Genomic DNA, 19,144 nt, shown 5'->3' with positions numbered 1-19,144 from the left:
ATGAGGTCACTAGGAACCGACCAGTGGAGACTTTGGTTAATCAGAAGCAACCAGGTCAATTGTGAGAAGCATCATGATTGCTGCAACCTAGTTTCGCGATTGATCGGGATAACATTAACGGGAAGTTCCATCTTCCAGCACCTTGGTACCGGAAGTTACCTGCGGCATACGTCGGTTCCCGAATACCTACAACTATCGATCGGACCGAAGGTATCATTGCGTGCGTCTTTGGGAGATATCCAGTGTGCCCCTTCGTCCCTGTCGGACCATGTCGAACACTTCGGAAACGGATAATCCGTTGTGTGAAGCGTACAACGCCACTTGACCGCGATGCTCGAAGCGAGAAACCTACCTCAGTCCCGGATTTTGTTGGAGCTGCAGACTCTTCCGACATTTCGTGTTGCTTCCGCGGTTTCATCCTTGCCTCAATACTCCTCCAATGTCTGCAGATATCGCACAATAGTATGAATGCTGTTACTAAGCACTGAGACCTTAGCGTACCCATAGAATGAGACCATACACGGTCTACCAGGAAAAGGCGGTCAACAATCTCAGATCGCCGCGAAGGTTTGGGATTCATATAGCCTGTCAGGTCAAATCGGTTTCACTTCATTTAACGCGTACGAGCGATAACATGATGACGCCACGCGGTACATCCTCGCGTAGCCGAGGCCACTTCGCAGGTGTCGGTGGCGTCAGGTGACGAACTGTGCGAAGCTTAATCCTGGACGGAGAAAAGCTGCGAGTTGTCTGCGTCTGCCTCGTTGCTTCAAAGCCGCGGCTTCCGCCTACGTTGTTGCCATATGAGAAAAGGGCACAGGATTGTGTGCACTCGTCCGAGTGCACTCGCCTGCTCGTGGTTAGATTGTGAACGCCGCACCGAAATGAAAGCGGCGTTTGAGTCATGCAACGCCAGAACGCGTCCGATTCTAATTGGCGCGAAGTTGTAGCCTGGGCTTCTGCAGACCTTCGGAAGCTCCACCAGTAATCGTCATCATGTCGACATGACACATTTCCGTTGGGGCCTGAATCCACAGCGAACAAGAAACAGACCAGCTTACGAGCCACGGGAGCCAGCTCGACCGCACAAAACATAGCCCCGATGTATGGGGAAAGCCTGCGGGCGTGCCTCGATGCATCTTCTCACTCGATGATGGTTGTGAAGTAAACAAACTGGCAAATATTCACGAAGGCGGCAAATTAGTGGATGAATATGCCTATCAGCCATAATTCTACATGCGCCCACAATCCGCATGACTAGAGGACAGAGTGGTAATCACCTGCCACATTCAGTAAACCAAAAAGGTGTTGGGTTTACCATGGGTAAGCGCAAACATTATATTATGTGATATATCTAGACATGCACTGTATGGTCAGGACAAGAAGCGATGCGTCGAAGCCGGCATGGCTCACATTACGATAGTACCCATACTCGAATAGCTCTAAATGCGTCAAGCCTTAAGCTTTGATGGTGATGGGTTGTTAGGTAGCAAAGGCCCGTTGACCCCGCCCATGCGCTCGCATACGTTGAGGGCGGCGGCGTGGAATTCGACAGGTACACCCTCAGGGGCATTAGGCAGGAGCACATGAGGCAGAACCCGGGTATGGAAGACGCGATGCGCGACAGAGCCGCCCTGGAAAGTTCAGTCCTTCAGTCAAATACCACCAGACAGCGAACGGATGAGCTGCGCACAAATTGGTGGTAGATGCCTCCCATCACAGCCTGAACGGCCTCGCCCATAACCTTGTACAGCCCAATCGACCGCAGCCCAGCCAAATGTGACCAGGATTCACCCGTCATATGAGGGTCAGGTCCTCGCGAAGGCGCACCATCAAGTAGGTCTGCTGAAGCCGCTGGACTCCAGATCAAAGCATCACCTAGGGACCACTTCGGAGCAACATGCTCGCCGAGATTGTAGGTGTGAAGTGACCGTGCGAGGATGGCTGCGTAGTCGTACGACTGGTGTTTCGCCGCATTCACATTCGAGTGCAAGAACGATAGAAAGTACATCTCCAAGGCACGGCGGCCTGCAAGCGACAAGTCCACTGTCAGGGGAGGGACATTGACCACAGGCTGAACTACGCACCTAGGAACCCGAATCTCCCACTGTGTCCATGTATAGCGGTTGGATGGCTCGCATGGGTGAGCAAACGCCGAGATATCTCTGGTGGGAAGTCCAAAGGAGAGAACAGACTGTTGAGGTGGTTGGTGCATGCAGCTTCGTACTTGTTAAGTGAAACTTCTGAGACTCCGGGTGCAGTGGTTGTCTCCGTTGACGGCGTAGAGTATGTACGCTTGAGGTAAGGACTCGGAAGACGTGCGGGGGCTCCTGGAGAGCCAGCGGCGGCCGTTCTGTGGATTGCTCGTCGAGGTACTGGAAAACCAGACGCGTGAACAAACGCGCGTAAAATTTGAGGTATTATCTACAAACCTAGCACACCATCATTTTCCAGGCATCTTCTCAGAACCCTCGAGTATGCATTGACCTGCCAGCGAGCTGAGAACATTGGAAAGCTAGTAGAGGAGGCAGGAAGGTCGGCGGGGAGGTCGGACGCAGGAGTAGTCGCGACGTGCGCACAGACGGCGCACGCGGATGCTTTTGAACGCTGAAGCCGGCCCTAAACATTGTCCCCAGCGTCGCATGCGGTGACTTTGATCAGACCTCCGCGTCAACACCCTCGCCTCCGTCACTTGCATACTAAAACACGGCGAGGGGATGATTCATCTTAACAATCAACGGCCTGAAAGACTCTTTGGAGGAATGCCGGCTTGAAGTGCATCGAAACGCATCTTGCCAGTCCGAGACAGGACGCGGCTTCGCATAACGCTTGGATGAAATGCAGTCCGAGGTGCGCATTGAGGCCCCGAAATACAGCGGCATCATCTCATGTAAGTGTACCTATTGACAGACAGATGTCAACTAGGCCCTTCACCGGTAAGTCTTCCGGAGATTTTCTAAGTACAACGTGTACATAAAGTGATGCTGAAGCGATGTTGCTCGGATGAATTTAAATGCTGATTGCGTCCAGAACCCCCAAACAACGGAGCACCTGGCCGCCTCCCCAGCTAGTGCGCTGGAAATTTGTCTACAAGCTGGGACCTACAACTGATGGCCAAGTCGAAATGACCTGCTTTATCGGATTAGAACAAAGGAAACAAGCAAGACGTTTCGCTTAGCGCCAGTGGATCAGCTGTTAGCACGTCGCTTCCGAGCCAGAGAAGGCACTGTTGTCCCTCTCTTCGGGCAACCATCCTACAACGTTTCCGACCTTTAGCCTCTACCGACCCGTGGATTCTTGGCCACCAATGAAATTGTACTTGCTTGCCGCGGCAGACATACGTATAGCTGTGGGGTATCAGGACGTCTACTTTACGCCAACCCGTTTCCGGCATTCTGCCGGTGATCACGGGTGCACGGTGCTGTGAGCTACGAGCTGCATCATTGTGCTGGGGATCACAGAGCCTCAGTATCTTCCATTGCTCGCCTACCCTCGGGTCACAGACATTAGCAATGGGGGATCAACTTGAAACAGTAACAATCTGCCCGATCCGTCTCCCGATTTGAGGTTCAAGTCAAGGTCTGACACCTCAAGGGGACCTTCTGTCATCTACTTAGCCGTACATAGGCTCCGAGGAAAGATGTTGCTCGATCGACAGACCGGGCGAACTTATCTTCGGATCGCTCGCTTGCTGATTGCTCGAAAATATTTAGCAGAAACGACCCTCACGATGGGAGCCGGCGCCCACAGACAGCCTAAAGGTATCCATTTCTTTGTTCAAATTGCTTTCATTGCAAGCCAATGTGTTCCTTTACTTTTGTAGATCTTTTCCCGAGGTCGTGGTAGCGAGATGTTGAAGTGCGTCCGCGCCATATGCAAACCAGTTCGCACCTGGTCCGAGTTTCCGCTTCAAGTTGGGGCCCGCGCGCACGCTATCAGAAGATGACCGGCTGCTTCGATGTGAAAGACACGCGCTTTTAGGGGACTTGACTAGCGTCTGTTTCCGACATTCCAGAATGTCTTTAGCCCTGACGCAACGCTCTCGTCTTGTAGGTCCCTCTGCTTTTTGGAGGCCATCACCTCCCGTGCGCGTGTCCTCGAACCTGTATAAAAGACACCATCGACCTCAGCTCGTCTTTCACCAGTCTCTACCGATCACGCTCTCGTCATAGCAGTCTCGTCTCTCCACCTTCACCATGTCCGCATCTGCTACAGTCATCTTAGAGCCAGTCCAGCAGGCTAGCTCTGACTTCCCCACAAAGACCATTGAACTCTCTGATGGCTCAGACCCGACTATCCTTGGCAAGGAGGGCGGACCTTTCCAGGCTGTATGCCAGCCGGGAAACGGCTACTTCCCGTCGTTCGAGCCGCCTAAAACCGGATCACGCACCTTAAAGGCTTTTCACGCCAGGCTTCGCTACGATGCCGCACAGAGCAAGGTACGTACTGACGTAGGCTGGGGTCTACATGCGCGCCGCTGACGACGGAACACAGGTCTTTATCGAGAATGACGCTGATCATTACGGTTCTTGGGTCTTCAGAAACGTCCCTGAGGGTGTCGACTTTGTCCCCCTTGGTCACGACTCGGGCAAGCAGACGCCGAACTATGAACTAATTGCCCTAGACACCGTAGGAGCTAAGACGGACCTTCGTACGGGGGACATCATCGTGCGCTCCCTTCCTTTCTCGCTCTTAGAAATGATCTGACGTTCGGCGCAACTTGTAGCAACTGGGCTGGAGGCAGCCCGAACCTTCGGCAAACTCCCCTTCTCGCGCCAGTCACCTGCCCGTGTGCGCGAGGGTGACCGTGACGCTCCCGATCTAGGCACCACGTCTCGCTCCATTTAGTCTCTTCCTTTCTGGCGCTTTCGGCTCTTCTCCTCGCACCCTCATTGTACGACACTCTTTCCGTCACGACTCGCTCTGCATCATCAGCATCATCGCCATCCACCAATAGACAGATGTTCTTGCGCTCCTTCAGCGTGCAGATGGCCGTCATACCCGCTTATACCAAACGACAGCTGTGGGCAAGTGGCTTCTCGGGCATTGCACATGACGTTCTCGATACCCCCTAGGTTCCTGTAATCCGCGCATACACACTGTATTTTGGACGATAAGATCACAATAGATTTGTCTGCATGCTTTTCTGCCTTAAGTCCGAGCCTTTTCCGTTTTAGGGATTGATGTGGCCACAGCCGCCAGCCACTGCAGTAGCCAGTCGCGAGATCTCGGGTGATGAGATGCGACTGATCGAGGACCCAGAACATGATGCCATACGATTCGCCTATAGGCTCAGTGCCTTTAACCGCCACAGAAGGTTAGCCGCTGGCTGAGCGAAAGTAGGGGTTGAGTTGGGCTGACAGCTGCTGACAGCTGTAAACGGGTGCTTTGCTCATTACCGCCGATTATAAGACAACGCGCAGTAAGAAACGCTTTCGAACGGGCGCCTAGAGTCCGGTAATGGTCCCGAGCAAAAATCTGTAATATGTCATGACATGAGTATGACAGCCACGGCAGTGCCACAACTAGCCCTCGACGTTTTACGTCCGGAGTAAACTTGAACTTTTAGCCATGTTATCGTACAATGTAAATTACTGCATTCCTGGCTGCCTAACATACATGCATCGCATACACGGCCTCGCATTGCCTTAAAGCTGCCTTGTCCTTTGCACATGCTCTTCCTAGACCTCGTCTTCGGAGTGCAGGATAGCCCTGTTCTTGATCTGCCCGTCTTCCATCCGAATATAGGTCTCGACAACCTGATGGTCATGTTGATGCTTAAACTCAAACGAGCGCACGCCTCTGCCCCACCCTGGGCTATTATATCCCCCGTAGCTGTCAGTTAGCACAAGGTCAGCGACGATTAGCCTTCGCGCCCTTAGCCCAGAATCGACTGTCGCTCACCCCGAATGTTTGTCAAAACAGAACGTGACGCCCTTCTCGGGCTCCTTTGCGCACCACTCGTTCCCGTGGTCTGGTAATTAAAGTGTCAAGTTAATCATCTCGATCGTGTGCACATAAACATATGGTGATCATCGCTGGCGGCTCACTCACCGTGGCCTGAGACGACTGCCCTGAGGTTCCTGACGTGCTTGTTCAACGCATCCCAGAAAGGTCCGTCTTTGCCCGCGGATGCTGATTTCTCCGTCGCTTGCGTTGAGCCCCTCCCCAATTCGTCGGCTATAACGGGCAGGTGCGATAAGTTCCGAGAACGTCTCTGTCAATGCAATGCGGCCTCGCACCGTTCAGACCCGGGCTTTCCGTGCGGTTCAGTCGGCGCTGAACGGCCTCGATGGCATGCCTATATGAACGGGTATGACCTCAGCTGCTCCGCCGCTGACGACATCACCGAAAACAAACAAAAAAGGAAAGCAAACGTGACGCACGGGGGTATGTGCACGAACGCGAGCGCGCTCCTCTCCGCGTCCGCACCCCAGACGTCGTCCATGACGGCTGTCTCGGCTGCGATCCAGCCGGCCACGGAGCTGTCGACCCAATCGGGCATCTGCGCATTATCTTCGCCTGTCGTTCGCCCCCCTGCAAGTGCGCGGTGTGCGCGTGCGCCCATGGGCAGCCACACGACGTCAGCCTCCCATGCTGTGCCGAATGCGCTCGTCCTCAGGCGTCGTGGGCTCACCTCGCGAGTCGAAGAACCAGAGGACCAGCGCCGGGGCTCGATCTGATCGGAAGGAAGACTAAGTATCATAGCTTGAAGGTTGATTTGATCCCTACGTCCGAGGGCGACGCACCGCGGGTGGCTCGAAAAATCTGCACCGGGTCAATTCAGTCCATCTAAAAGTCAGAAGAGATGCGTCATGATGATGTACAGGCACCCAATAGTTTCCAGGCCCTCCTTCTCCACCTACACCAGGTGGCGCAGGGCGAGTGTAGCTGAGTGGGGCAACAGCAACCTCACGGTGGATTTCCTCCAGGTGGGTGATGTTTGCCTGATTGTCGTGGTTCTGTATAGAGACGAACGAATACGTAACGAAAGGTCCGAGGATTTCCGTTGAATAGTCAGCACCCCGAAAACTTTTGGACGAGCTGGAGAGAAGGCACACTCACACCATGTGTGGAGGAAAATGGGACGCCGACCTCGTTGAGTGGCTGCATTATCTGATCTATCAGAGAAGTGGAATTTTCCCGGAACGTGTCTGGCGGTTGGTGTTAGAAGACCCATAGCCTCCAGCCATATTGGTAAACACCGAGCCAAAAGCCAACTTACTTTCTCCAGTGATGAGATCGCCGTTCAAAACTCTGTGAGAATGGCGTTGTTATCCCAATATTTCTGGTTATAGGAAAAAGAGAGAACGAACACATAGTCTGGGTGCTCAGATGCCAGAAGAGTTTTCATAGCTTTGAGGCTCTTCCTATCCTGTTCTGGACCCCAGGCATCCCACGGATTTTCACCGAAGTGCAAATCCGAGAAAACTGTTAATTTGAACGTTCCATCAGCGCGGAAAGTGAGGCGGCGTTTGCCAGGGTACGGATCGAGAACAGCCTGAAAGGCGTTGTCATTGGGTATCCACTGGACTTACATGCCAGGGAGGAGAAACTCGCGCGCTTACGGATTTATTTCCCGGTCCGATAGCGTGTCCGCCCTTGTCAGTCCCATTGCGAAGGTGAAAAGTCGATTCTAAAGAACCAGACGGCATTCATCTATGAGCATTCTGGAGCTTATCATTGGTTCCTCAGACTTAGCGAGAGCCTGAGACTTGCGATTTCCGCTGTCAAGCGCCCAGGATCACTGATGGCAGACTTACGTTGTGTCGGCAGGGACAGAGGGGCTGCACAGACAAAAGCCAAAGACGTCAAAAAACCGGTGAATGATAGGACAAGTTGCTGGCGCATCGCGGTCAGGTACGCAACCTCGGCCTGGTGAGCGTGGTGAGCAAGTTGTCCGACTTCCAAACGGGGTTGTCCCGAGTGGATGCTTTACACGGAGACAAACTTCGCAGCTGATTGTTGGCCGAGCTCCTGCGAAGGCTGCGACGTTCGGGTTGTCTACTGGAGTTAACCTGGGCTGATGATCAGAACCGGAGCGTGTGAGAAGCCTACATTTAATTGTGTTTAATACACTAATTCACGGTGGTGTGCTCGAGCCTGTGAGGGTGACTGGCCGGTGTCAACTCCTTCGCAAAGTGTTTCGGCAAGTCAATGGATGTGCCTTTGGGCGCCTTCCGTTGCGAGAAGACAAGGGATCTGACGTTTGACGGCTGGGCTGATGATGTCGACCGTGGAGGAGCCGGTTGCCCCCAAGCCGACGTCTATTGGGTGCGGAACTGTGAGAATTTGTCTCCTTTCTAGGGCCAAACGGCAGTAAGCGCCCAACTCCGCCACTCCGCTGCTCAGCCACTCAACCCTCACGGAATGTTTACTCGACCCAAAAATCAACGGCGACTTAAAAAAGTTTGTGATGCCCAGTCGGGGCCGTGATCCCAGGGCCACTTCTTCAGGGCATGCAAGGGTTTTTAGTTGAGTTTTCAGCAGCTGCAGAACGCAAGAATGCGTCCAGATGGGACAAGGGAACCCGCGGATGATGAGTGACGGTCAGTTAATTAATTGACATAAATCGAAGTTCGATGCCTGCGGGCCCGGTGACATCGTCCAATGAAGGGAACGACCCTAAATCTTGGGATAATACGTATGCGTCTATGACGGCTGTTCGGACCATTTTACAGAACAGGAAGGCTGCAAGGGGGACAGCAAAGCCAACCTTAGATGAAACGACCCGGCTCAGCTCACCAAAACAACGCGCTGAGGACGAGAAAGACGGGGAACTTGACAGGCCAAGGTTCTGTTGAAATTGATGTTCCAGACTGATGGACAGGCTGCATTGTCGCACCCACAGTCGTCAATAGGTCGACACAGAACCTTCCGCAGCCACAGAAGCCGCATCGGCCAATTCTCTTGATGCCACGACGACCCCCCATCCCTCACCCACTCATTTTCTCTCTTCCGTCTTCAAACTTGGCCTATTCTTCATCAAGCCATTGGCCTCAGCATCCCATACGTTATCTACCTCGCAGCCATCAAACCTTCACATACCTTTGCGGTGCTTTCGAAAAGCCCACGGTTCCATTTACCCCCACCACTTTCAATTCAGACCTTTCGTCCCCTGTACCGTGCATCAGAAAGCCACCACGATTCCTCTCCGTTAGATGCGGTCTCATCAGACGCTCATCAACTCCCACCACCATGACGATCAGTACTCGGTCTCGCCCTCCACCTCAGAATGGAAGATCATCGTTGGCCTAGACGTCGACCATCAATTGACGTAGGCCGTTCTCTTCCATTGTTGTGAAAGGCGCTGGAGATTGACTGAATTGGTTCATCACAGCGGAAACCTCGTGCAAGACCTCAAGTCATGAAGAATACTCCGCCACCCCAAAGAATAGACGTAGCCGCCCGCGTAACAACGGTCAGCTTCCTGCTCATGCTTGTGACTGGGTGAGTATATGCGCACTAGTAGACCGTTCCATGTCCCAAACGCTCATCAGTCCACCCAGAGACAGCATTATCACCGATGGACCACCGTTGGTCGAACTCATGCAGCCACCCGGCATCCTCGTTTATACCCTCACACGCGCCACGACCGTCTGGGCCACCACGCTACCATGTCATCATTCGACCGCTATAACATAGGGGTTACGAGAACCTCCACATTCAAAAACACGTCATGAACGCACCCTACTGCAGTGGCTAGAGCGTAGGACGAGGGTTACTTGCGGTACAGACCATGTACTCATGGTCAGTGTCCCTCCTTCCGATCAAAGCGTGACTGTGGCTGACTGAATTATATCACAGGGACGTCCAGTGACATGACTCCCCATGCACGAAGGATCTTCGTCAGCCAAACGACTCGTGCGGCCCAGCGAGGAACGTAAGTCTAGCCCTAGTCTGGATGAGCCATGTCAGTACTATTTCATCGTATTCAAACGCGTCCTACCGGCTGACTGAATATATGCGTATTTTTAGAGCGCCCCGGCTCTTCAGTCGACGTGCAAAGGACGATCCGTCGACGACCCGCCTAGCCAGCCTGTATTTCATCCCGCCACCACTTCTTCGTTTTCCAGGTCTTCTCAACGCTCTTCACCTGGACCTCGCCGTCAAGCCTTCAAATAGACGAGGAAGCGAATACGACGCTGCCAACGAGGCTTCCTTCGAGGGATCAAATCGGCAGTTAGTCCTTTCTTTGAAATCGACTATGTCCTACTAGCGTGCTTCTTTCGACATCAACATCAGCTTCGCTCGCGAGTTGTTCTTCGCTAGCTCATTTTTAGCTGCTACCATGACGTGAGCAAGTCCGTCAATCGGCTGACTACCGACGGTTGACTGCCCCGTATGACGGGCGGTTCTGGAAAAAGGGCTCAAGAGACCCGCAAAGACGCACTCCGACTCGGAGAGTCCGCACGAGATCAAGATGTCGCCATCGAGCCCGGGAAGCCTGTCTAGTACATTGTATCGCCCGAGTCGGCCCTCATGGCCACCCCAGTCTTTTACGGGCGACAGCGCGCACAAGCCATCCAAGAGCACCAGCCTTTGTTCCTCTTACGCAACGACAACACCCTACCCCAACTCCGATTCCGATTTTACGACCTCCCTACCCCACTCCGCACGCCCAGCGCTCAAACCGCCGTCTGCGCCGTAACGTCCTCCCGCATCCAGAACAAACACCTCTCCACATGCGCATCGCCGAACGCCTCCCACGCGCTCGCCGTTCCCGCTCCTGTGGCATTGGCGGTGGCGGTAGTCGCCTCAGTCAAAACCATCCTCCCGTACCCGCTCGTCCCGCCCCACACCCCAGCGGAGTTGTTCGCGGGCATGCCGTCCCCGGCAAGCCCGGATACAGACGAGGTGTTGAGGCCGTACGGCGCGAACGCGAGCCACTCGGGCGAGCCGGGGAGGCGGAGTGTGGACGGGGAGCCGGTGCTCGCGAAAGACGTCCAGTATGCGATGGCGGTTTGGGAGAGGGCCAGCTCGGTCTTTCGTGGTGTTCGGGAGGTGGAGGCCGAGAGCCGACGAGGGCCGAAGAAGAAGGGGAAGAAGGGGAAGAAGAAGGTTTGAGCCGGGCGGCTCGTTACAGCGAGAAGAAGCGAAACGAGCGCACCGAGTTGAACGGCGTGAATGTGAACCCCGCGTTGTCAGCCGAGCTGTCGGACGCGTCATCGTTCCACGGTCAGCTTCCCTGTTCCTTCTTTTACCGTTTCCAAGAACGCGAAGCTTACTTGGTCCCTTTGGGTTTAGAAGCACCGACGGAACATGTTCGCCATCAGCACGGTCGCAGGTAGCGCGGAGACGAGAATAAGGAAGGCAAAAGAGGCGTACGTACCCTCGAACAAGAAATATATATCGGAAGTGTGCATCGTCCCCTCGTACGGCGCCGCCTTGAGCAGAACGGGGTCGGGCGCGTTCCACTGGAACGCGTACACGTCCTGCACGCCCTTGCGCATCATCTGCTCCGCGAGGAACCAGTCCCTGTTCGGTCCACCGTCAGCGTTCTCGGAACGAGCGTATAGGATAGGATGGCAGAACGCACATGCACGTGAAGATGACGTCGCCGGCCATGATGCTCGCGCGATCGTACTCGCTCGAGAACTCGGCGCCGCTCGCGTTCGACGGGGGTGGGTAGAGCGCTAGCGCTTCTTGGATCGTCTCGTTGGTCTGCCACACGACATCAGCCTCCGCTCTGTCCCTTTACGTACGAGGCGGGATGAACGCACCACACCCGGCCACCGCTTAAACGGCACACTCGCGACCTCCTCCTCCGTCTGCAGATCCTCGGGCGCTCCGCCGACGAACGTCCGCCCGTCGTTGGAGCAGTGACCGCCTGTGAACCCCACGCTCGCGAACTTGCCTTGGGCGATGAGGCGCGAGGGCCGGTCGGGCAGGAAGGCGTCTGCGCCTGCTGCGGCGTCGACGGTGGGCGAGACGGCGCCGAGCGGGGTGTGGTTGATTGCGGAGACGAGGGCGCCGAGCGAGGCGGTGCGGAGGCAGGCGAGGGCGGTGGACTCTGGGGAGGAGGGGCAGCCTGCCCATTGGGTTATGTTGGCTGCGGTTCGGGGTTCTCGTTGAGCACGGGAAGACGGGGGAAAGAGAATAGGACTGGGAACAAGGCGGGAGAGAACGCACCGAAGAGCTCCGCGTTCTGGGTATCGTTCATCATCGGCCCGAACCCGATCGACTGGCCCGTCCCGCGCCGGAAAGGAACCTCCCGCTGCCCGCCGTACGCGGCGATCTGCATGACGACGCTCGCGCCGCCCGCGCTCTCGCCTGCGATGGCGACGTTTTGCGGGTCGCCGCCGAAGCTGCGGATGTTGCGCTGGACCCAGTCGAGCGCGGCGCGCTGGTCGCGCAGGCCGGCGTTGCCGTCGCCCGACGCGAGGAGGGAGGGCGTGGCGAGGAAGCCGGGGACGCTGAGGCGGTAGCCCATGGAGACGCCGACGATTTGTTGGTCTTGGGTGACCCAGGGGTAGAGCGGGAAGCCTTGGGTTGTCTGTAGTGGATGTTAGCGTGCGGGTGGAGAGAGGAGGGAGGGGAGGAGGTTTACGCCTGCGTAGAAGCCGCCGCCCTGTGCTGGATGTTAGATGAAAGGAGAAGGAGGAAAGGGGAGGGGCGCACGTAGATGTATACGACGACGGGGAGGTTGTCACCCTCGGACGCGTTGCTTGGCTTCCAGACGTTCAGGAGGAGACAATCTGTCGACACCCATAATCTGCATCAGCCACCTCTCCCGGCTTGTCTCCTCGCTCACGTAGCTCACCTTCGCTCCCAACGCCAACGACCGCCGGCTGCTGCAAACACGCCGGCCCAAAGTTCCTCGCATCCACGACCTGCGGTTTCCCGTCGGACGCAGGCGTCTCGTCGAGCGGCTGGGGCGCGCGGAAGCGCAGTTCACCAACGGGTGGTTGGGCGTAGGGGATGCCGCCGAAGAAGGCGACGGTGCCGTTGGCCTCGCCGGTGGGTGTGGTGGTGTTGCCTGCGTAGGCGGCGTATCCGAGGTTGATGACGGGGCCGAGGGGGGAGGTGAGGGCTGGGTAGTGGGTTGTGGTGTTGTTGCTCGAGGGAGAGGCTAGAGCGGTGGTTGATAGGAGGGTGGTTAGTAGGAGATGAGCGAGGATGTTCATCGTGGGCTCGTAGTTCGGTCTGGCGGAAACTCAGAGCTGGAATATAAGCTCAGAGGCGAGCAGGTCATGTCAGACGACGACAGGTCTATTATGAGGACGAAGAAGTGTCAGCTGGACTGGGTACGGAGCAGGAGTCGGAGTGCTTGAGAATATTCAGAGGGAGGAGGTCTTGTGGTCCTCGAAGCGGCCCGCCTGAGAGCGCGTCGAACATGGCCTGAGGAGTGTCGGATAATCTGTATGATTAAAAGGTCATGCAATGTCGTCAATAGGAATATGTTATGCTTATGGCGATGGAGGAAGACAAAGCCACGAATGGATCAGGACATTTCCGAGTCAGACAAACGCCCGCGAGCGTCTCTTCCCGTTCCCCGTTTCGTCATCGCCCAAGGGCATATGTCACCCGCATGTTCTTCACTACTCCTGCACTCTCTAACATCATGTCGTACAAGTTACAGGCGCCTCCATAACATTATCCGCTCATCTGCATCCACCTCAGGCACAACTTCCCAGGCCATCCGCACACCCACCACCCTCGGCAGCTCCCCATCCCCCTCAACCACCTCCCCATCCTCCAGCGCCCCTCCATCGCACTCAGACACCTCATCCAATACCCCCACCTCTACCAAACATCATGTGGGACCCAATGGGAGCGCGAACGGTAACAGAAGCTCGCACACATGGCCCCACACCCCCGCACGCACCCGCCCCATGCGCCGCGGACAGGATCTCTCGGCCCGCTGGCACAGGCTCGAGAACGCGCTAAGGCACAAGGCAGCACTCGGTGTTGCGCGGGACGTTCTCGGTGGGCCGAGGTCTGCGATGGAGGGTGCGGGTGTTGAGGGTGGTGTTGTTGATGTTGAGGAGAGGGGAGGAGTGGAGGCTGTTGACGTTGATGTCGGGAGAAAAGACGATACTGTCGCGCGAATAGCGGGTCTCGAGATTCCCGACGAGCCACGGCCGCCTGCGGACGATGGTGCGTTCTCTTCCTCTTCTCGTCCGCCTCATTCTCCAATTGCTCATGCCCGTTTTACCTGTCTGCCAGAATGCTGCATGTCCGGGTGCGCAGTCTGCGTGTACGATCTATACGACGACGCCTTGAACGAATACCGTGAGCGCGTCGAGTCCTTGCAGACTGCTCTGCGGGCCAATGGCGTGCCCGAGGCGGAGTGGCCCGCACGTATACGCACGGCGCCATCGTCGATCACGTCGCCATTCTTTGATGCTCCTGGTGGTACGGGTGGTGCTTCATCCTCTCAGGTGCAGCAGTCACCACAGGCTGCCCAGCGAAGCGCGTCGACGAGCGCGTTCGAGGCGCTCGAGGCGTCGCTTAGAGGTAGTAAGGAGGAGGGTGCAGGTGTCGGGGAGGGTTAGTGAGTCTTGTTGATATGCCATCGTTATTCTCCTAGCTGATAGAAAACTGCGTTCTCATAGGATCGAGCTCGGCGCAGAACTCATCTTCTACCCTATCTGGGGGCTCGCAGCCGCGGCGACAGTTCAGTACCAGTGCCGTGGCGTTCGCTGAGGACTCTGGCTGTGGCAAGAGTGCCTCGAGACCAGTGGGAATGCGCTCTATACCCATTCCTCGCCAGGCTGCGACACATCGTGGCTCTGTATCTGAAACAGACGAAAACGATACCAAGCCTGCCAGCGCTGCCCTCCGATCTACTCAACAGTCACCGTTCGCGGGCGTCACAACAGGCACTGGACGGTCCGTGGTCGAAATGCGACGCAAGCGCCGGTGGCGCCTCCGACCTCCGAGCTTGGGTGAGGTGTACGAGGGCGTGCGGTGGGTGTTATTTGGGCACCGATGAGGTATTGTGGGATTGGGGGGACGCTTGGTGGCTGGTGAGGACGGTGTTGCTGGAGCTTGGATAGAGTTGCATTAGAATGCCTCATAGATTTTATCGTAGACGGGCAGATTAACTCATGGATGGAGGACGTATCACTCCTTTAGATTCTTGACTAGCGACCGTGTGTGATGATGTGCACGATACTTGAATCGAACGGTTTGGAACTTCATTGACGTGACAAGCCCCTGTTTGCTGATTGCGCGGGAGGAGCGAAACGCGCGTCTCCGTGATCGCGTGTGTTTGTCCTCCATCCACCACTCACTCATCTGAGAATCGCACATCCTTTATAACTCTCTTGTGGCTGGAGCGATACACTGAGACAGACATAGAGAGCTTATACAACCTCTCACTCAGTGGCGGCTCGCGATCACACCCTCACCCTCTACCCACATCTCCCACTCCCCTGAACCTCCGCTCTCATAAAGCCCCAATGGCCTCATCATCCAAGCCCCCGCCCGGCGCAACCGGCACCGGCTCAAGCGCCAGCACGAGCACCACTACGAACAAGAATGCAAGCTCCAGCGGCGGCAGCAGCATCTCGACGTCGTCCATGAACGCGCTCAAGACGTTCTCGCTCGCCAACGACGTCTTCGAGGTGCACCCGCAGGACGAGATATTGCGGTACGATGCTGCGGCGCATCGGACGCTTGTGAACAGCGAGCCGTGGAAGAAGGAGTGCGTCTTTCCCTCTTTCTCTTTCTCTCTTCCTTGAATGAATGTTGACATGCTCTTACGTTTATTCACTCTCGCTTGGTTCGCTCGCTCCGTGGTATGGTATGGCGTCCATCTGAATCTACGGCGTTGATCGGACACGACATGGTCGGGTGGCGGCGAGCAGCCCGCATTACTTCAAGTCGTGCAAGATCTCGGCGATTGCGCTCATCAAGATGGTACGCATACACCCTACTTTGCCCTCGTTAGCATTCCTCGACGAGCTCGCTGACTACACCCCCTTTCGCCCCCCTTCTCTCCTTCGTCTCCCCTTTATCATCTCCCCTTCATCGGCACCTACAACCACCCACGAACGCACCCACCAGGTCATCCACGCGCGCTCGGGCGTGCCCCTCGAGGTGATGGGCATCATGCAGGGCAAAGTGCAGGGCGACGCGCTCGTCGTGCACGACGCGTTCGCGCTCCCCGTGCAGGGCACCGAGACCCGCGTGAACGCCGCGAACGAGGCGAACGAGTATATGGTTACGTATGTTTCCGAGAGCGAGAAGGTGCGTCGTCGTTCGCTTTTGTGTACGATTCCTCCTCCCTCCCCCGTTCCTCACTCAGACCAGACTGCGAGAGAGAATAGAATGCTGATCGCTAATGGCGATGATGTAGGTGAAGCGGCTGGAGAACGCGGTCGGGTGGTACCACTCGCACCCCGGATACGGGTGCTGGCTCTCGGGCATCGACGTGAACACGCAGATGACGAACCAGAACTTCCAGGACCCGTTCGTGGCCGTCGTCGTGCGTGCCGTTATCTCTGTTATCCCATGACCGTGCCTGCTGACAACTTCCATACCTACCCGCGCAGATCGACCCCAACCGCACCATCTCGGCGGGCAAAGTTGACATCGGCGCCTTCCGCACCTTCCCGGAGAACTACACCCCGCCGTCCTCGACTTCCACCGGGGGTGCCGGAGGCGGAGGAGACGGATACCAGAGCATCCCGCTCGCGAAGATCGAGGATTTTGGTGTGCACGCGAACCAGTATTATAGTCTCGACGTGGAGGTGTTCAAGAGCGCGCTGGACGAGGAGCTGTTGGGGTTGCTGTGGAACAAGTACTGGGTGAACACGTTGAGCCAGAGCCCGTTGATCTCGGTGCGTTCCACTTTTCGTCGTCGCTACTCTGCACGCCCGCCCGCGTGGCTTTTCTCGGAACAGTGCTGATATGTAGCACGGATACGTAGAACCGCGCGTACGCCGTCTCGCAGCTCGCGGATCTGCATCAGAAGCTCGCAAAGGCCCAGGGTGCGGTCGCGAGCACCCGGGCGCCTGTGCCGAGCACGAAGGAGATCCGCGACAAGGAGCGGGAGGCTCTCAGAGACGGCACCGGCACCGGTGCGGGCTCGTCGAGAGATAAGGAAAAGGAAGCAAGCGGGGCGGCGGGCAAGGAGAAGGAGAAGGAGTCTACGGGTGGGAAGGTGCGTTCGCTCTCTTCGCTGTTGCAAGTCCAGACGAGCTGAGTGGGAATTTGAATAGAAGGATGGCAAGAAGGAGGAGAACCAGCTCGCGAAGGCTGTCAAGGACAGCACGAAGATCGCGGCGGAGGCGCAGCACGGGCTCATCGCGCAGGTGATCAAGGATATCGTCTTTTCGCGGCGCCCTGGGTCCGGCCCTGAGGCGGGCGAGGCGCTGGATACGATGGTTATCGGTTGAAGACGTTGCAGTGAGATGAAGTGCAGTGTAACATACGGATGACGATTTCTTCTCTTTTGCTATCTTTTTTGTGCTTTTAGAAATGCGCATGTGTACTTCTTGTTCATGCGAACGATATTGTGAGTTCGTCATGTCGTGTTAGATTCAACAGGTTGGTATGGGGTACAGTATATACAGACAATGCGTGATAAGTGGAAAGCAAAACGTGGTTCGTCAGGGGTATGATCGTACAAGTGTCTCTGCATCTGGTATATCGATGGAGCCAGGCGATACAAGTGTTCGTGATGGTGGAGTGTACAATGTCCCAGTGTCGTGAATATATCCAAGAAAAAGTGAAGTTGGTTAAGGCGGCTCATGGTTTTAACCGTCTAATCGATGTTCAGCGGCACCTAGCAAAGGTCTCGTCGTAAGACCGAACAAGCACTCGAGAGCCAGCATACACTCACCTCCGATATCGCCCTCTCGACTTCTTCCTGTATGAACGCCAAAAACTGCGCGAGCGACCTGCACCCCTTGGACGAGCACGACGCACACGAGCGCGCCTTGTACAGGCCCATATGAAACGCATTCTTGATCTGCGTCCCGTGCGGCGCTGGCATCTTGCCCAGAATCCACGCGACTTCGTCCGCGAACTCGAGCCACCACCGCGGCGCGTCGAACGCCTGCCGCCCGTACGCCCACTGGCGCTTGTGGCACGTGCACGGGTGCCCACCGCCCGCCGCGAGCGACGACGCCGTGGAGAGCGTGTTGCTGCGCGCGAACGAGTTGAAGAGCGCGCAGGTGAGCTCCTGCGTGGACGGGTCGGACACGACGCGCGACGCGGCGTCGCAGCACGCGGCGTGGTACCGCATGAGCGCGGCGAGCTCGCTCGCGGACATGTCGTCGATCTCGGGCGCGGTCAGGGGGATGCTGTCCTTCTCGAGCAGGTAGCGCGCAATCTCCTTCGCTTCTGCGTCCATCTCGTATTTGAGCGCAGCGACGATTGCGGCGAGCGGGTTGGGCGATGCGATGCGCACGGAGGGGAGGGCAGCGCGTGCGGCGTCTTTGATGTTGTCCATGCCGTATTTGCGGCCTGCTTCGAGGAACTTGATCGTTTCGTCGAGGGTCTCGAGCTGCGGGCGGTCGCAGGGGTAGCAGAAGAGGAGGAGTTTCTCGAGCACGGCGCTGTCCTCTGTCACGGGCACGACGGGGAGGTCGTTCTGGCCTTGCGCCTGGGGGAGCTGGAACATGTCGCTGAAGCATGTCGAGGAGAAGGAGAGCATGTACTTGTGCACACGGTAGTCGGCATTGTCGGATGAGCGGATGATCACGTCGACACGAGAGTCGCTAAAGGGAAACTTCGACGGCGCCGTCGCTGTCGTCGTCGCTGCCGCCGCCGCCGTCGTTGGAGGCATCGCAGAACGTCGAACCATTGAGCACTGCCATCGTCGGTCGCGGCGTCCGTCATGTTGAACCTTTAACCGGATCGATCCGCCGAAGCCCCTGAATCACTACTTCAACCTTCCTCCAAGCTCTTGTCAGCTTGAAGTTCTGCCGTATGTTACAGGGCGAAAGTCCTAGGTCTTATCCTTCAAACGCTCGAAGACATGAAGGCCTGCTTGATTTTCGAAACATAGGTTCTTACTACAAACTCGGCTCCGGCTTTCCCCGAGCATTTTTGCCGTGAAGTTGGACCCACACACGCACATTCTGGCAAACGCGCGTCTGCCAGCGATGTCATGCACCACCATCACCGTCCAGCACATCCTGGTCGTCCTTGCAGTCTACACTGACACTCAACTAGAACGAGTATCCCA

The 19,144-nt window shown here is 56.4% G+C and overlaps 7 protein-coding genes across 7 annotated transcripts; 3 read left to right on the top strand and 4 right to left on the bottom strand.

The window, feature by feature from the left end:
* Window positions 1–1,451: 1,451 nt before the first annotated feature.
* On the bottom strand, window positions 1,452–2,508 carry CONPUDRAFT_92511 (uncharacterized protein; the record flags this gene model as incomplete). Its single annotated transcript, XM_007774561.1, has 4 exons — window positions 1,452–1,634; window positions 1,694–2,028; window positions 2,088–2,375; window positions 2,433–2,508. The coding sequence occupies 4 exons, from the start codon at window positions 2,506–2,508 to the stop codon at window positions 1,452–1,454; spliced, it is 882 nt and encodes a 293-aa protein (XP_007772751.1).
* Window positions 2,509–3,568: 1,060 nt separating this feature from the next.
* CONPUDRAFT_168313 (uncharacterized protein) lies at window positions 3,569–5,138 on the top strand. The gene is made up of 5 exons (XM_007774560.1): window positions 3,569–3,761; window positions 3,824–3,995; window positions 4,054–4,439; window positions 4,495–4,668; window positions 4,727–5,138. The coding sequence occupies exons 3-5, from the start codon at window positions 4,197–4,199 to the stop codon at window positions 4,823–4,825; spliced, it is 516 nt and encodes a 171-aa protein (XP_007772750.1). The 5' UTR covers window positions 3,569–3,761; window positions 3,824–3,995; window positions 4,054–4,196; the 3' UTR covers window positions 4,826–5,138.
* A 410-nt stretch (window positions 5,139–5,548) lies between these two features.
* CONPUDRAFT_129630 (Metallo-dependent phosphatase) lies at window positions 5,549–8,226 on the bottom strand. The gene is made up of 14 exons (XM_007774559.1): window positions 8,059–8,226; window positions 7,764–8,007; window positions 7,569–7,636; window positions 7,317–7,501; window positions 7,226–7,257; window positions 7,066–7,154; window positions 6,828–6,962; window positions 6,750–6,768; window positions 6,638–6,679; window positions 6,387–6,537; window positions 6,243–6,301; window positions 6,055–6,180; window positions 5,905–5,974; window positions 5,549–5,835 (listed from the first exon to the last, which is right to left on the bottom strand). Exons 2-14 carry the CDS (start codon window positions 7,849–7,851, stop codon window positions 5,682–5,684), a joined length of 1,218 nt encoding a protein of 405 aa, XP_007772749.1. The 5' UTR covers window positions 7,852–8,007; window positions 8,059–8,226; the 3' UTR covers window positions 5,549–5,681.
* A 1,821-nt stretch (window positions 8,227–10,047) lies between these two features.
* CONPUDRAFT_129624 (alpha beta-hydrolase) lies at window positions 10,048–13,405 on the bottom strand. Its single transcript, XM_007774558.1, has 10 exons — window positions 12,764–13,405; window positions 12,634–12,698; window positions 12,551–12,571; window positions 12,133–12,496; window positions 11,724–12,052; window positions 11,540–11,664; window positions 11,329–11,478; window positions 11,111–11,153; window positions 10,873–10,985; window positions 10,048–10,785 (listed from the first exon to the last, which is right to left on the bottom strand). Exons 1-10 carry the CDS (start codon window positions 13,125–13,127, stop codon window positions 10,629–10,631), a joined length of 1,731 nt encoding a protein of 576 aa, XP_007772748.1. The 5' UTR covers window positions 13,128–13,405; the 3' UTR covers window positions 10,048–10,628.
* Window positions 13,406–13,439: 34 nt separating this feature from the next.
* On the top strand, window positions 13,440–15,131 carry CONPUDRAFT_168309 (uncharacterized protein; the record flags this gene model as incomplete). Its single annotated transcript, XM_007774557.1, has 3 exons — window positions 13,440–14,100; window positions 14,170–14,493; window positions 14,559–15,131. The coding sequence occupies 3 exons, from the start codon at window positions 13,440–13,442 to the stop codon at window positions 14,936–14,938; spliced, it is 1,365 nt and encodes a 454-aa protein (XP_007772747.1). The 3' UTR covers window positions 14,939–15,131.
* A 152-nt stretch (window positions 15,132–15,283) lies between these two features.
* CONPUDRAFT_129621 (Mov34-domain-containing protein) lies at window positions 15,284–17,509 on the top strand. The gene is made up of 7 exons (XM_007774556.1): window positions 15,284–15,652; window positions 15,816–15,867; window positions 16,015–16,197; window positions 16,307–16,435; window positions 16,503–16,790; window positions 16,880–17,113; window positions 17,172–17,509. Exons 1-7 carry the CDS (start codon window positions 15,408–15,410, stop codon window positions 17,346–17,348), a joined length of 1,308 nt encoding a protein of 435 aa, XP_007772746.1. The 5' UTR covers window positions 15,284–15,407; the 3' UTR covers window positions 17,349–17,509.
* Window positions 17,510–17,737: 228 nt separating this feature from the next.
* On the bottom strand, window positions 17,738–18,742 carry CONPUDRAFT_62624 (uncharacterized protein; the record flags this gene model as incomplete). The annotated part of the gene is made up of 2 exons (XM_007774195.1): window positions 17,738–18,098; window positions 18,147–18,742. The coding sequence occupies 2 exons, from the start codon at window positions 18,740–18,742 to the stop codon at window positions 17,738–17,740; spliced, it is 957 nt and encodes a 318-aa protein (XP_007772385.1).
* Window positions 18,743–19,144: the final 402 nt, after the last annotated feature.

Source organism: Coniophora puteana, assembly GCF_000271625.1.
Source record: "Coniophora puteana RWD-64-598 SS2 unplaced genomic scaffold CONPUscaffold_12, whole genome shotgun sequence".
Lineage (NCBI taxonomy): Eukaryota > Fungi > Basidiomycota > Agaricomycetes > Boletales > Coniophoraceae > Coniophora > Coniophora puteana.
This window is presented reverse-complemented; position numbering and strand designations above follow the sequence as displayed.

Excerpts from the sequence above, each read along its gene's own strand:
- CONPUDRAFT_168313 (XM_007774560.1), top strand. The coding sequence starts at position 4,197 with ATGTCCGCATCTGCTACAGTCATCTTAGAGCCAGTCCAGCAGGCTAGC. Across the intron at positions 4,440-4,494 it reads ACGATGCCGCACAGAGCAAG|GTCTTTATCGAGAATGACGC; the intron begins GTACGTACTGAC and ends GACGGAACACAG. Across the intron at positions 4,669-4,726 it reads TTCGTACGGGGGACATCATC|CAACTGGGCTGGAGGCAGCC; the intron begins GTGCGCTCCCTT and ends CGCAACTTGTAG.
- CONPUDRAFT_129630 (XM_007774559.1), bottom strand. The coding sequence starts at position 7,851 with ATGCGCCAGCAACTTGTCCTATCATTCACCGGTTTTTTGACGTCTTTG. Across the intron at positions 7,258-7,316 it reads TCTGAGCACCCAGACTATGT|AGTTTTGAACGGCGATCTCA; the intron begins GTTCGTTCTCTC and ends CCATTCTCACAG. Across the intron at positions 7,155-7,225 it reads CGATCTCATCACTGGAGAAA|ACACGTTCCGGGAAAATTCC; the intron begins GTAAGTTGGCTT and ends ACCAACCGCCAG.
- CONPUDRAFT_129624 (XM_007774558.1), bottom strand. The coding sequence starts at position 13,127 with ATGAACATCCTCGCTCATCTCCTACTAACCACCCTCCTATCAACCACC. Across the intron at positions 12,053-12,132 it reads CCAGAACGCGGAGCTCTTCG|CCAACATAACCCAATGGGCA; the intron begins GTGCGTTCTCTC and ends CCCGAACCGCAG. Across the intron at positions 11,154-11,328 it reads TATTTCTTGTTCGAGGGTAC|CTCGGCTGACAACGCGGGGT; the intron begins GTACGCCTCTTT and ends CGCGTCCGACAG.
- CONPUDRAFT_129621 (XM_007774556.1), top strand. The coding sequence starts at position 15,408 with ATGGCCTCATCATCCAAGCCCCCGCCCGGCGCAACCGGCACCGGCTCA. Across the intron at positions 15,653-15,815 it reads AGCGAGCCGTGGAAGAAGGA|CCCGCATTACTTCAAGTCGT; the intron begins GTGCGTCTTTCC and ends GGCGGCGAGCAG. Across the intron at positions 16,791-16,879 it reads GCCAGAGCCCGTTGATCTCG|AACCGCGCGTACGCCGTCTC; the intron begins GTGCGTTCCACT and ends ACGGATACGTAG.